A 15288-nucleotide genomic window follows, 5' to 3' on the forward strand; every position below is an offset into this window, starting at 1 on the left:
CAATCCAACTGCAGCTGCAGCAGGGAGGGGAGGGGAGGGGAGGGGACGGAGGGGCGGGGGGCTGCCTTGGTTCCTCTGACTCCAGGTTCTGGAACAATCTCCCTCTGGATCGGAACGCAGCTGAACCAGACACCTGTACAGGACCAGACTTAGATGTTGAGCTGCAGATTTTTCTTTTTATTTCATTTTTTATCTCGTTCTTTGCATTTACTCCTACTCTTTCCTGTTGCTTGCATTATAATAATAATGATAATAACAACAACAACAACAACAACAACAACAACAATAATAATAATAATAATAGTTGTTATTATTATTATTATTATTATTATTATTATTATTATTGTTATTATTATTATTATTGTTGTTGTTGTTATCTGTATTTTATCATTTTAGCTATATTTTATTTTTCATAAGAATTAATGCTTTACTTTGTGTTGAATGAATAAGGTTGAATTGACTGATTACTTTTATCTTGGTGTCCTTAGCACATGCTAATACCAGATGCTTTTCCCCCCCTGCATTGTCAAATGAACAAAAGCTGTCTTCCCCACCCCCAGGGCTATACCACCCACACACTGCGGCTGCACTCCTGCTGGGAGATCACCAACCACGGTGTGGTCAACATGGTGCACAGCCTGCCTAACCTGACCGCCCTCAGCCTCTCCGGCTGCTCCAAGATCACAGACGATGGTGTGGAGCTGGTGGCCGAGAACCTGCGCAAGCTCCGCAGCCTGGACCTGTCCTGGTGCCCCCGCATCACCGACATGGCCCTGGAGTACATCGCCTGCGACCTGCATAAACTGGAGGAACTGGTGCTGGACAGGTCTGTGTGTGTGTGTGTGTGTGTGTGTGTGTGTGCTCCTGTACCTCTGGCCCTGTAAAAGACAGTTTGAGTTGAAGACCTTCACTGTGAGGACAATTTGGCTGCTCCTCTCACTGGTTGAGGATGATGGTGAGAGTTAATGTTTAGCCTGATATTCACACTGAATGACCATTCAGTTTCAGCTCCATTGTTCTGCCTGAAATTGCCCTGTCAGCCAACTTCTGCAGGCAGAGGGATTTGATTCCCATTTACCAGTCACTGATGTCTCAAGCTGCTGTGACGTAGGTTTCAGTCGACACTACAGCTTCTTTAGCCAGTTTACAACACCACTACAAATCAGTCTAACTATACCCACTCAGTCAGTGCTGACACTTTGTGCTGTTTATACCAAGTCACTTTGATGGTGAAGGAGTCATGACAAATGCAAGAGCTCTATGTTGCCAAAAAGCTGATGACAAACATTTGGACAGATGATTCAGTGAAGTCGGTTTAATTCTAAGACAGGTGGTCTTTCCCAGCAAGACTAATTGATCAATTAAATTAATTAATTAATAAACTGTCAGTAGCAGTGGCTATCAACATGTTGTGGCGGTCTCACAGCTTGAATACAGCAACAACATTTGTCCTGCCTTCCACTGGTGCTGAATGGACTGTTAAGTTAATTTTTTTTTTTTTTTTTTTTAACTAAACGTGTGATTCATGTGCCTGGAACCAGACTAGTTAACGTTAGCACAGGTTTAAGATTTAGATTTAGATTTGATTTAGATTACAAGAAACAGGTATTTTCACCCTTACCCCCACTGCAGTTTCTCCATCCAGATTGCTTCTGTGTGATTTGGCGAGGTGTCCAGTCTGTTGTCTTGTCATCCCAGTTCACAGGGGTTGGATGGATTTGTGCCGCTGAAACTGTCCAAAAAATGTGTTGTTTGGCAGGAAGTAGGTCCCCCACCCACAGGAGCCCAACTGTTCTCCGCTCAACATCAAACATTTACAATGAGCACATGAGTCAGTGTGCTGTCCATGTGGATGAACTGCTAGCTCATACAGAAGAATGATAATGTACCCAACTGTAGCATCTATTTGCTCAAGAAGGCTCTCAGAAATCAAATTTCTTACTTTTTGTGGAAATTGCTAATGTTTTCTAACCCAACAAACAACAGAACTACAAGGAAGAAGCATACTGAGTTCATCTCGCAACATTTAATTTGACATTAACCGACTTTATATTGGTTTTGGATCGCTCAATTGGCAATTATTGTCCATCAGGCCCAGCCCAATGCTTAGGCTAAAAATTGAAGTTGCATTGAGGAAATTACTTAAATTACTGGAAATCCAGTGTCCCCATATTGTACTCCCCATTGAGTCTTGTCATTATAAAACATTGCTGTGCTACATATGGGAAGGGGTTGAAAATAAATCATAATGTGAGGTGTCTTGCAGGGTAGCAGAGCTCTGTACTGATGAGGATGAGATTTCTGCTGAGCCAAGTTTAAAACTGCGTACTTGCTCATCAATTGTACTTGCAAATGTTTCCTTTTTTAGCCATTAGGCTGCAGGATGGTGGCGTTGCTGGAGACATGGAGTGACTAAAAAAATTTAAATTCAGCTCCTGTATCATTTAAGCTTAGTAGAAGAACAAGCATTTTCAAATATTTCTGGAGGGGCATGATGGCGAAAGTGATCGCTGAGGTAGGTCAAGCTTTGATTCTCAGTGCGGCCACACCTGGTTATGGATTCATGAGCAAGTTTTTGCTGCGTTGTCCCTTTGGTAAGCTCATCCGCTTACATCTGTCCCTGGAAGATGCTGGCTGTGCTGGGAAATCCTTTATTTCCCAGATTTATATTGAACATAATGGGAACATGATAAACAGTCCCCATTTCCCAGGGCCCTCTGTCCCCAGGATCCTATGTTCACCAGCACCATGTAGCACCTAATAGGAACACGACAAAGCTGTTCCCCAGCTCTGTATTTGAGGATTAAGGTTAGAAGTAATGTGTGTTAACAGAATATTGAAGTAGGGGATGTAGGATCCTGAGAACATTAGATACTCTCCTACTGCAGTGTTACATGCTGGAAGGGGAGCAGTGTTGTTGTTTGACATTGACATTGTCATGTTGGCTGCAGTGGTCTTGATGACCTTGATAACTACAGTGATGATTGGGACTGAGCTGAGGGGTATTCCAGAGAGCAGCTTTAACAAACCCTTAAGTAAACCCTGACCTCTGGGTTGGTCAGACCACCTCAGGCTTGGCAGCTGAACCCTGGTTTTCGGTCAGTTCAGTCAGCCTGCAGTTGGTTAAGGTTTGTGGGTGTCATTTTCATTTATTGTCTAGTGTGTGAGGCCCTTTGAAACCAGAACTGTGATTAAGGGCAATATAAATAAACTTGACTTCCCCACCCACATTTTCCCAGGTGGTCTACAGATTTAAAAAGGTCACCTAGCCCACTAGCTGCAGGCTTTCTCATTAGCAAGAGGACTACTGACAATGCTTGTGAGCGGTTTTTCAGTACAATTGAGCCTGAGTGTTTGGTAGATTATCTCACTGGTCACCTTGGATGCATACATTATACGGACTTTCTGTTTAACGAAAAACGTGACACTTGAATTTGACTTTTCCTGGTTTTTACCTCGCAGCAGATCTGGATTCTTTTACAAACACAAAAAATACGCTAACTAAACTCAAACATGGAATCCACTGTGACAAAATGATTGGTTGGTTCTGAATCTCATGTGTTGCAAGGGTTAACATTACAACTAAATGTTTTTGTGACCAACTTGTACTGTTCTGAAACAAAGAAATCAACTCGGCGTCTGCAAATTGCGCAGTTTAGCCCCGACAACATAGACAACACAGAGACCAAAACCATTCATTTGCCCCAACAGATCATCGGCTCTGGAAGAAAATGTGGAAATGTGCAGGAAGGACGTATTTTTACAGTGGGGTCCATCATTTTGAATATAAACCTGACTGACCCGCCACTGCACCACCACCAGGCCAACTGCACCCTGAGCTTTGTGCTCAATATCTCGGACCTTGTTTGATCATATGTGATGAACCTTTGCAGAATGATGTATTCTTTATATTGATGTCCAGTATCCACAAAATGAAACTGATTGTCTCACCACAGCGCCACCAACAGGCCAAAGAGTCCACAACTGTTAAGCAGCAATGTCTCAGACAACAGACAGCACACAGGGTGGCTTGAATCAGTCGTTGGAGCATCAAGATCACCGTTGACTTGTTAAAAATTACTTACTGTTTAGCTTTAGTGCATGTTCTCATTACTGCACCTACTACCTGTCGACTGCATGGATGTTTTTTTTGAGTAGGAAAAGGGGTTTGGAAGGGAAGCCCAGTATCCTCCTGGTTTAAAAGAGTTGTGTGAATTCTTGGTTGGTACCGTAACATCCCATTACCTTTGTTAATGCAGAATGATTAACCAAATACTGTCTGTCGTCCCTTTAGGTGTGTGCGGATCACAGACACTGGCCTGGGCTATCTGTCCACCATGTCCTCCTTAAGGAGCCTTTATCTGCGCTGGTGCTGTCAGGTGAACACACAAAACACACACTCTAACCAGTGTCCTGCACAGATACAGCCGACAGGCAGACAGCCAGAGAGGGAATTAAGTTGAACCCTTTGAAACCTGAGCAAATTCACCTGATTTCTTTTAAAAATATGAGGAAAAAGGTGATGAGTGAATTATCCAAAAATTACAAGAACATCGGTAGAAAACGAGAAAACAAGAATTATCCAAAAAGTATATTAAGAAATTGTAAGAAAACTATATTGATAATTATTCAAATTGGATAACATCAGATCAGTGATGCTGGATGAACATCAGATTTCTTGTCTTTAAATGCTTCTGAAAAAGGTTTCTCAATTTCTTTCAAAAATACAGAAACATGGCAAAATAGCAAGAAATTAATAAAGTTACCAGAAATTAACCATAAATAGACCAAAAAATGAGTAAAAAAAGATATAAAAAATTGACCCACATTTTTTTTTTTTTTACCAGAAAATGAGTAAATCATATCCAGAAAATGATCAAAAAACAGATTTGAAAGCTAAATGAATGTGTGTGTGTGTGTGTGTGTGTGTGTGTGTGTGTGTGTGTGTGTGTGTGTGTGTGTGTGTGTGTGTGTGTGTGTGTGTGCAGGTGCAGGATTTTGGACTACAGCATTTGTTTGGAATGAGGAGTCTTCGTCTATTGTCTCTTGCAGGTATGATGTTTCCTTCCATCTCTCCCCGTATCTGAACAAGTTGAGATTCAATTCAGTTTTAAAGGACAAAGTTCAAAGTAAAAAGCCACAGCTTACATACAATTAAATGTTTGGCAGCTCTCATCATTGATTGCTATAAAGTGATCGTGATTCCATCTATAGCTAAGTTCTTGAAAGCTTTCATGTTTCATCTTGTCTGGAGACAAAAAAGAAAAACATCACAGCAATGAGTGCATATACCAACAACAGAGATGGGAAAAAAATCAACTGGATCTTGCAAATTATCGCTGTAAATGAGCTCAGGACTCACTCAAGTCAAAGTTCCTGCACTATCCTCTGCTTGTTGCTTTAATTTCATGTCTGATACAAAGACTTTCAATTTGTGGTCATAAACTTGAGCTTGAGTAAAGTATTAGCAACTAAATTTTGAGTAAGTGCCTCTAATGTGTGCTTTAGATGTAAAATTAGTGTGAAACTATAATTAATTGTTTATATCTACAGAAGACAATGATTACATGAAACTGAAGCAGTGTAGAAGAGGAGCATAGGAATGAACATGCACATGCACATGTTTTGAATGTAAATGTGCAAATTTTACGTCAGATTTACAGATGTACCAAAAGTCTTGTGGGTTAAAGTGTGGATGACTGATTTGTGTGCACCAGTGCCCACTTGGTGTAGGCACATCCAGCTATACTTAACTTCAATTACTTATTTTGTTGTCTGTTAGAAATTAATTTGAGAAAGTCTACTCAAAATTTAAAACTCCACCAGACAAATCTCCCCCAGATCAAAGTTGTTCAAACAAAAGTCAACTCCCTCAGACTAAATGACCTAAGACCAAACTCCTATAGACCAAACTCCCTCAGACTAAATGACCTAAGACCAAACTCCTATAGACCAAACTCCCTCAGACCAAATACCTAAGACCAAACTCCTATAGACCAAACTCCCTCAGACTAAATGACCTAAGACCAAACTCCCTCAGACCAAATACCTAAGACCAACCTCCTATAGACCAAACTCCCTCAGACTAAATGACCTAAGACCAAACTCCCTCAGACCAAATGCCTAAGACCAAACTCCTATAGACCAAACTCCCTCAGACTAAATGACCTAAGACCAAACTCCTATAGACCAAACTCCCTCAGACTAAATGACCTAAGACCAAACTCCTATGGACCTAACTCCCTCAGACCAAATACCTAAGACCAAACTCCTATAGACCAAACTCCCTCAGACTAAATGACCTAAGACCAAACTCCTATAGACCAAACTCCCTCAGACTAAACTCCTTCAAACCAATCTCCTTTGCACAAACCTCCCTCAAAGAGAGCTCTGTTGTTTGGTCTGAGTGAGTTTGGTTCAGTCGTGTTTTGTCTGATGTCCAGTTGTGCTTCACCTTAGACTTGACAAAGTTTTCCCTGAGACCTGAGGCATTTTAGTCTGAGGAAAGATGGTGTTTTGTCTGAGGTCTGGGGTTGTCCACCACAAGTCTTGTTTCACTGGAATTAAATAGCAGCACTGCCAAATGTTTGCTGTTTCTCTGCAGGCTGCCCCCTGCTGACCACTACTGGTCTGTCAGGCCTGATCCAGCTGCAGGAGCTGGAGGAACTGGAGCTGACTAACTGCCCCGGAGCCACCGCCGAGCTCTTCAAGTACTACTCCCAGCACTTGCCCCATTGCATGGTCATCGAGTAGACCACTGACCCACCCCGCCGACTGCCATACTTCAACCTCCCTCCTCCTCTTCCTCACTCTTTCTCTCTCTGTCCCGTGGAAGATGCCAGCCAGGAGAAATCAACCAAAACTGCCCCTAAAACACACCATCCCTTCGCTAAAAATTTCATTACCTAAGCCCTCCCCCCCCGAGCCCCTCCTCACCTGCATTGAAGTAGACTGACCGAAAGGCAGACCCACTGGCAGACAGAAAGGCAGGCACTTGTTACTTGCCAGACCGAGGTGATGATGGGATGGCGTTGGAGCTTCATTCAGGGAGACGCTGGAGGGGAAAGCTATTTGCGACGGCTTGTCCGACAACAAGTTGCATTTCTTTTTCAGAAACGGAAGGTTGTTTGGTGGGTTTTTTTTGAGGAGGAGAGCTTCTTTAAAGACTTTTGTGGGTTTTTGTGAGAGATTGGATGCCTGAAACGAGTGACACGCGCAGATCTGGACGTGGCGTCAAGGAATTCAACAAAGGGAAGGAAACACCGGAAGACTTTTTGCATTTGAGCTCATATGGTGGACCTCACTCATGCGCTCATACACGATAAACACACTCTCTCACACACATACTGTACATGGTAAATGAAACAAATGTAACTCCTTCAAGACCACGAGTACTAACATTGATATCTTCATCATTCTGTGTAATATAATTGCTATTATTTTTTTTCTCAGAAGGTATAAAAGGTAAACTATCTCTTGTTTGGAGAGAGACAACATGCCAGCTGGAAAAACAGACGGAGTCGGAGAGAGAACAAGGGACGAGGTTAAGGAAGCAAATGACATTGATGGAAATTCTCTCTCTTTCTCTTTTCCTCTGTGTGTGAAGTGTGTGTCGTGGACCCACACATTCCCCCTTTTTTGGGATACCGCCTCTTTTTCCATTTCTGTGTCTTATCAAAAAAAAAATGCAAAAAGAAAAACACGAAAAAGAACAGTTTACTTTTTTTTTTCTGTGGAAGTTGCACGCCTAATTCACTCATTGTCTGACAGTTTATTTTTCCTCTCCTTCATTTTTTAATATATATAATATATTGTTTTATTTTCAGATCATGAGGAGAACATACTGTAACTGTGAATGTTTTGTTATTAAGGGGAAGTGACTTGCTGAGGCGATGCAGCAGAAAACAACACGTAAGTAAAATGGAAAGTAGAGCATCGGGGCATTTTTTGAGACCCTCCCCACTTTTTTGCCCAGAGTTTTTAAACGCTGGAGGTTTGATGCTGAGGACAAAATGATTTGCTCTCAAAAAGGTTTGATTCATAGCAAGAGGGCGTCTGTTGGGCTGAAAGTGACAGCGCTACGCTCTACATCTACGAGCTGATGATTTGACATCAAGCTTGGCCTTTTTTTTTTTTTTCTTTTCTTCCAGACAGCAACTGTTTTTCTCCCGGCTCTCTTTGGTGTCAGGTTAATATGAATATTTGAAGGGCCTCATTCCAAAATGCTATGTATCCACTGTTGGAACAAAAAAAATGACCTGATGTTCATCAATAAGTATTTCCCAGATACCATTGATTGCATTTTCTGTACTCCGGATAACACCAGACTTCAATGATTTAGGTAATATAACGAGTTTATTTTGTCAGAGAATTTTTTTTTCTCCAAATGATGGATATCTCATTTCGGAATGAAACGCTTCATTTCTTCTCTTCGCTTTCTAAACGCTGACAGAAACACGTGGTATTTAGCGTTCTGACTTGTGCGTGCTTCTGAAGTTGCTGATGCTTCATGTAATACCCCGTCCCCGCCCCTCCTACCCCTGGTGAGGTCAGTTTACCTGAAAGCTAAAGGACGGGTGAGGGTTTTAGGGATCATTGTCGGGACAAATACTTACTGTCCATCACAGCATGCGTGCACACCAGGGTCCGAAATTAACAGGGGTTCAGAGGAAAAAGGCCGTGTTTGTGGAAAGCTCAGTGAGGGGCCAAAAAAATGCACCTGACAGGGAGTGCCCCTTTTGCCTTTCATCCTGTTCACATTTAATTCATTGAATTGTCAGATATTTATGCGTGAACACTATTACTGTGGCCCACGGTCATGGTAGGTGATTGGAGGGAGCCAATTCTTTCCAGTGTGTTCTAGGAAAGCAACACAAAGTTGTGTTGCTTTCATTTCAATAACAAATCATTTCAATAACAAAAAATAAACCAAACAGTACAGATGAAAAAAATGTTTTCATTGGGAAAGAAGCTGAAACAAATCCTAGTGGTACAAATTTCCATTTCCCTTCAAGTGTAATGGCCAAAATGCCTCAAAAAGTCAAATCATGGCAACAGATCCCATCTGATAAAAACAGTTAATTTCTTATGCTGGTGCACACGCGTGCGCACACACACACACACACATACATACACACACATACAAACACACACACACATTGCTATGCCTATTGAAACTAAGATTGTTGTACCATTGGTGTGAACACTAAGCTGAAATTTTATTATGAATCAGTGCTTTGAACCAGAGATTGCGTTTTCGTTTACACCCTTTGAACAGTAAGTAAAGTGCAAGGCCACTATTTATTGCTGTTATCCTCCTGACCATTACCCAACATGCACTGTGGTGCTCAATCTCGATGGTTGTGATTGTCCTCTTCTTAACGCTCTTAACTCATATGTCATGGTCACTCAGTGAAGAACCTCACCCCCTTGTTTCCATCCTTCCTGTGTGGTTTTCAGATCGATACTTTGTCAGTTTAAGTGAAACTGAAATGCATGGTCTGGTTTGCTGGCCACAAAAGTCCACAAAAAGTCTGAGCTAAAGTATTTCAATTGAACGACTTAAAAAGTATGAATGCCTTCAAAACAGTAATAGAGGTCTTATTTTCATCATGTATCATAGGTTTCTTTTTTATTAAATTACATTTTGATGCAAATAAAATAGTAGTAATGGCAGATACTAGGGAAAGTAAGTAATGTGAATTCTGCGGTTTCATCAAAATATATGGAAAAAAAACAAACACTTCTAGTATTGCTGCTTTTACTGTTAGACAGACAGACTGTTGAGCTCTGCAAATATTCCTTTGGGTTCACAGCACAATTTCAAAGGAGATAACAACCAAAATGAAACTTTGGTGGAGTGCTGGGTTGTCTAGTTCCCTGGGTGTTCCCTGGGAGTCCACATGCTGCTGAAATCTCCTCATTAGTTGCTCTGTGCTCCCCTGGCTGTTAATCTACAGTAGTGGATTTCTGTCTCTCCATTCACTTCCATAGCAAAACAGCTCCCAAAATAATATTGTCAGCACATACACAAACATAAACAACAAGGATTATGCCGATATAAAAACAAGTCCCAGTACCTTTTTTTTCCAGTTTGTTTCTTGCTGGTCCACAGCTAGTATTTAAGAGTTTCCTGCAGACGCTACCTGCCGGATCTACTTTCTGATTCAAATGGGTGAATGAGAGCTGTTTAATTACCTTAGAAAATGGGTACTGGGACTTGTTTTTCATGTTGGCATAATCGACTTAGTTTGTCTTGCTTAAGTAAAGAAGATATTTCACCACCATGTGGACTCATATATCACCCAGTTATCTGTAAAACCCAAAACTCTACCAAACTTCACTTTTGCTTTAAACTGGCCTTAAACCATGGGTTTTCTTACCCTGTGTGATTTCATAACCTGTTAACAATCCTGAAACCAACCTGTGGTGATTGTTATGATATATGATGTTAACCAATACCAACTCATTCAGAGCAGGTTGCTGTTTTCAGCCCTTTTTGATGAAGGCTAGTGAGACACTACAGGTGGAAAATTTCTTTTCAGTAAAGCTAGTGGTAGGTTGTGCTATGTACACTTATAAATAATGGAAGTCCACAGTTTTAATACAACCTGTTTTCAAAAATGCTGAATGTGAGCTTCAAATCTAGTTCCAGGTATCATTGAAAAGATCTTAATCTGTAATGTTGCTTGATGAAACCTACAGGAACAAGAGTGTTCAAAATATAAGTTGTACTAATGCTGTTGCTCCAGCTACACTGAGACAACAGCTGGTTGTGTCACAGTGATGTAGGCCATGCATTCCAGTTTTCATTCACCTTTCGGAATACAAGAAAACAAACACCAGTTATGCTTTAACCTAGTGAATTTTTTAAATGCCTCCTGTATAAGACATCAGTAATCCTCAGTCACTGCTCCACCAGTTTACTGCACAGGTGAAGGGATCATTGGAGGACTCTCAAGGACAATAGGGTTGTGGCTACTCAACCCACCACTCACACCCCAGTGCATTCACATTCCCCAGCAGACTAAGTGCCGTTTACCCCCAGCTGCATCCTACTGCATCTGTGCAATTCCTCCGTGTACATGTTTAAAGCTGCTACGTGAATCATTTTTAAACATCAGCATAGTGTCAATTTGATAGCCCTACAGTGGGGTCATTTCCCCCTCCCCTACCTGAAGAGGATCAACATGTTGTGCTATTTGAAGTAATTGTTCAATCTGCCTCTCACTTCTTCCGCCATCTGCCAACAGCTGACAGAAACTCTGAAAGCTTTAGTTCCATTTTGCTCCGGAAGAACAGCGCCCTCCTCCCGTTTTGTGCCATAAAGCAATCGAGCAGATTCCCCGCCAAAACCAACCCGATGAAAAGTGAAGTGTAGAGGCCAGTAGAGATGTCTCAGTGATGTTATGTTTACCATCAATATATATTAATGTCTCAAAATTGATGTGTTAATAATTTATTGATGTTGAAAATGATATACATAGCACCTTTAATACGATTAGACCTATTCTTTTTTTTTTTTTCCTGTTTATGTCATCTGATGTTTAAAGGGAATGGATCAGCCAATTGTTGAGACATTGTGCTGCTTTTGCTTCTTGTGTGTGCTACGACCACCAACTAAAGGGATTGGCTCTGTGTTTGGGCCAGTATTAGGTTGTGCCAAATGCATCCATAGTGCATAAAAAATCTTGGTTGGTTGCCTCTAACTGATCACTGGCATCACTGAAAAGGACTGTGTCTGCACTGCATTGACATGGCAGCATCACGCATGTTTTTACTTGGCCTGCCTGTCTATTTCAAGAGGGGTCATTCTGGAAGTTGTTCTGCTTCTGTTTATTCATTACAGTGTACATATTTATTTATTTATCTATTTATTTATTTATTTAAATTAATTTGTGTCTTATTTATTTGATTTATTTATTGAAGAGACATTTCTCAAAGGGTTTTGCTTTGTGGATCAGGCCTTTTTGACTGCTTGAAAGTTGAGCCTGGATAAGCTTGTGCATCAGTTTCTTGTTGTGGAATAAGTTGCTTGGACATTTCAGACCCCAGAGTGAAGAACCATCTCTCCGTGTTACCTTATAGACACCACTGAAACCATTAACTCTGTCTCAAAATGTTTACTGTAGTTCCTCACATAATTTAACATAGAGATCATGTGTACACACCAATGAATTTTGACTATTTTATAAAGCATGTAAGTCCAGCATTGGGAATAGCGGGGCAAACATTGGTGACAATTTACATTTAGCACCATTGTCATGAATGTGGCAGCAAAATAAACAATTGGATGTGTGTAAGCATAAAAACTAAGAGTAGGATGGACTGGAAGAGAGGCAGCGTTGAATGGGGCCAGGCCAACTTGTGACAGAGGACTTAGAAGTCAAAATCAAGCTCCCCATATCTACTTTGACTTCCTTTGTGGCCATGTGATGTTTACACTGTCCAGAAGACAAAGGCCAAGATTTGTGACTCGCTACTACTGACTGGGGATTGAAGCTTCTCAGTGTGCTAGTCTACAGGTGGACTTGAGCTATGTGATTGTGTCAAGTCAGTCATCAGACAGGCATCAAATAAATAAGGAAAATTCTATTCATTTGAGTTTACATATCATGAACTCAGACATGTACAGTTAATGTGTTTCTGAATTACAAACAACTAAAACCATTTCCAAGGTTCATCATTTCTGTCAGTTCTGTTCCTGTCTGATCTTTGGTCTACAATTGTCCTCATTTCGTTAACACTCTTGTACAGCACAACTTTAAGTAAGCAGTAAAATAAATTCTGACAGTTTACTGATCATGTTGAAATTGGCAGAATTTCTGTGCTCTTTCAATTTCATGCCTACATCTTTTTACACGGCTTCCCCACACATTCCCACTGGTTCCTGTCCCACATGAACTGATGAGATTTAAGTCTATCCTCCTTGAACTCATGACTGCTAACTTTTGTGCTTCGCCAGATGTTATTTACCATTTTAAAAAAAGGCTTTGACTCATGCCAGCCTCTTCATGAGAACCAGGAAGATGCTCAGAAGGTGTGGCCAGCTGTGGTCAAGCAGCGGTTGGTGCTCTGGTAACAGTGCTGTGCAGTGGATTTGCCATCTGAAACTGCAGCTGCAAAGGGATGAGGCTGGCTGTAAATGATAGACTGTTCATTGATTTAAGACAAGATGTATGTCAGCATTTCAAATGACAAGGTCACTTGTCAGGAAGAAGGATATATATATATGCAGGTGCAGGAGTTAAAAGTCACAGAGAAATGATAAATGCCTTTTCTCTTTGTCAGCTAATTTTCTATGTCTTATTTAACAATAAATACCAAAAACAAAATGAAATAAACAATGACGATAACAAAAACACATGAAATTCCAGTTACTTTTGCCTTATGGAAAGCAGAATCTCTAATGGTGACTTCATTGTATTTTTGATCAATTCTGTCCCTCCGACCTTTGAGCAAATTTCTTTCCCTAACTGACATCCCAGTTGTTTGCACTTGTTAATGATGCCCGGTCATGTTATGTTCTGCCCAAATATCTTCGTAAATATGTCAAACTAATGAAGCACAATGCTGTCAGAATGCTCTCTCACTGTGGCTTCAAGTTGTGACGTTTGTGAAATGAAATTGAACTCTGTAAAATACAAGCGATGGACAAAATAATAGAAACACCAAATTATGCGGTACTTTAAAGGAATGGTTCATCCATTTTCAAAAATTTGATAATTATTTCCCTTCCCCCCTGACTGTTAAATAGGACAGTGGAAGGGCTATCTTCCTCTCATTGTTACTGAGTGCTGGATACTGGTTGGATGCTGTAAATGCTAACTGTTAGCCTCCTGCCATTGAGGTGGACTTCCCCCCAGCTAACACTCTGAAAAATAACCGTCTTAAGTCAAAGAAGGTTTAACGTGTTGCTTTCTGAAACTAAAGTGCACATACAACGATTGCGTACACACGGATGATAATTTTGCTCAGATTATTGTTTAAAACTGTGTCTCTCCTAACATCCATAAAGATCCGGTAACTTCTGCACTTCCTGTATCACTCCTCACCAGAGGGGCAGCAGCCACCACAGAGACACAAGCAGATTGCTTAAGTTTGCTATAGTTTATTTGAGCACGTATGCATGTCGGAGGACAAAAATAATGACTTTCTCCAGAGTGCTACAAGATTGCTGGAAACTCTGCTTGCCTCCATCACACATTTCATGAACCTTTCAGGCTCCTGCCAGCCACCGTAGTAACTGAGGACCAGCACAGAGAGCTGAGACTGCACAAGAAAACAGTTGTGCCACTGATTTCAGGCTGTAACAACTGTGCTACACATCATCAAACTTAAACTTTGTTTATTTAAACAAAATGACTGGCTTAAGGCGGTTATTTTTAAGTATGTTAGCTAATCAATGGCAGAAGGCTAACAGTTAGCATTTGGAGCATCCAGCCAGTATCTATCAGTAACAATGAGAGGAAGATAGCACCACTACTGTCCTACAGAACAGCTGGGGGGGAAGTGAAATAATTGTCCATTTTTACACAATGGATCTCTTTTCTTGGTAGCTACTAAATTACAATTCATTAGTTCAATTACCAGTTTTAAAAGAACTCTGACAATCATCTACAGTCATTTTTTATCAATAGGTTTTGTAAGTGGCATGAAGCAACTAACAGAACTACAAGGGGGATAAATGATTGATGACATAATTGCTGAGGCACTGACACACAAACTGCATCAGCATAGAAAAACTGAGGCTGCAAGTCCAAACAGGGACAGGGACAGAGGGACACCTTGCAGGATAGCTGCTAACACAAAACTACAGACCAGGGAATTGAACCACTTCACTGGTATCTCTGGCAGTTGTGCATTCAGAAAGCACTGCTATCAAAAGATGCAAAGACCTGGAGTGAGGAGCACAACACACGGAGTTCTGAGCAATGAAGGAAAGTCCTTTAAGTTTGGAGGAAGACCAAGGAAGTCTTCAACCGACCATGTCTGTTACAAACTGAGAAACATTGGTGGTGGATGTGTAATAGTATAGTGCCATCTACTGGTACATCCAGGGAATCTGATGACATTTTACAGGACCAGGAGCATCCTCTTCCATCACAATGTTCCCTTATTCTAGTCTGAGAATGTCTCTATTCAGTCTGCTGCCTTCATTAACAGCAGGAGGAAGTCAAACTATTTTCATGGCCTCCTCAGTCAGCAGATCTTAACACCGCTGAAGTATTGGCCAAAGACAGTTCAAGATGCAGGACAAGGAGGACTGAAAGATTAACTTAGCCATTA

The 15288-nt window shown here is 41.0% G+C and overlaps 1 protein-coding gene across 1 annotated transcript in view; it reads left to right on the forward strand.

The window, feature by feature from the left end:
* The window catches only part of fbxl16 (F-box and leucine-rich repeat protein 16), a 45932-nt gene extending 38054 nt beyond the window's left edge, over positions 1 to 7878 (forward strand). Inside the window, exons 4-7 of the mRNA XM_030058690.1 lie at positions 561 to 826; positions 4295 to 4379; positions 4989 to 5052; positions 6605 to 7878. Coding sequence (XP_029914550.1) covers positions 561 to 826; positions 4295 to 4379; positions 4989 to 5052; positions 6605 to 6753 — 564 coding nt within the window. The 3' untranslated portion in view covers positions 6754 to 7878. The remainder of the gene's footprint in view (positions 1 to 560; positions 827 to 4294; positions 4380 to 4988; positions 5053 to 6604) is intronic.
* The last annotated feature ends 7410 nt before the right edge of the window (positions 7879 to 15288 follow it).

This window comes from Myripristis murdjan, chromosome 8 (assembly GCF_902150065.1).
Source record: "Myripristis murdjan chromosome 8, fMyrMur1.1, whole genome shotgun sequence".
Classification (NCBI taxonomy): Eukaryota; Metazoa; Chordata; class Actinopteri; order Holocentriformes; family Holocentridae; genus Myripristis; species Myripristis murdjan.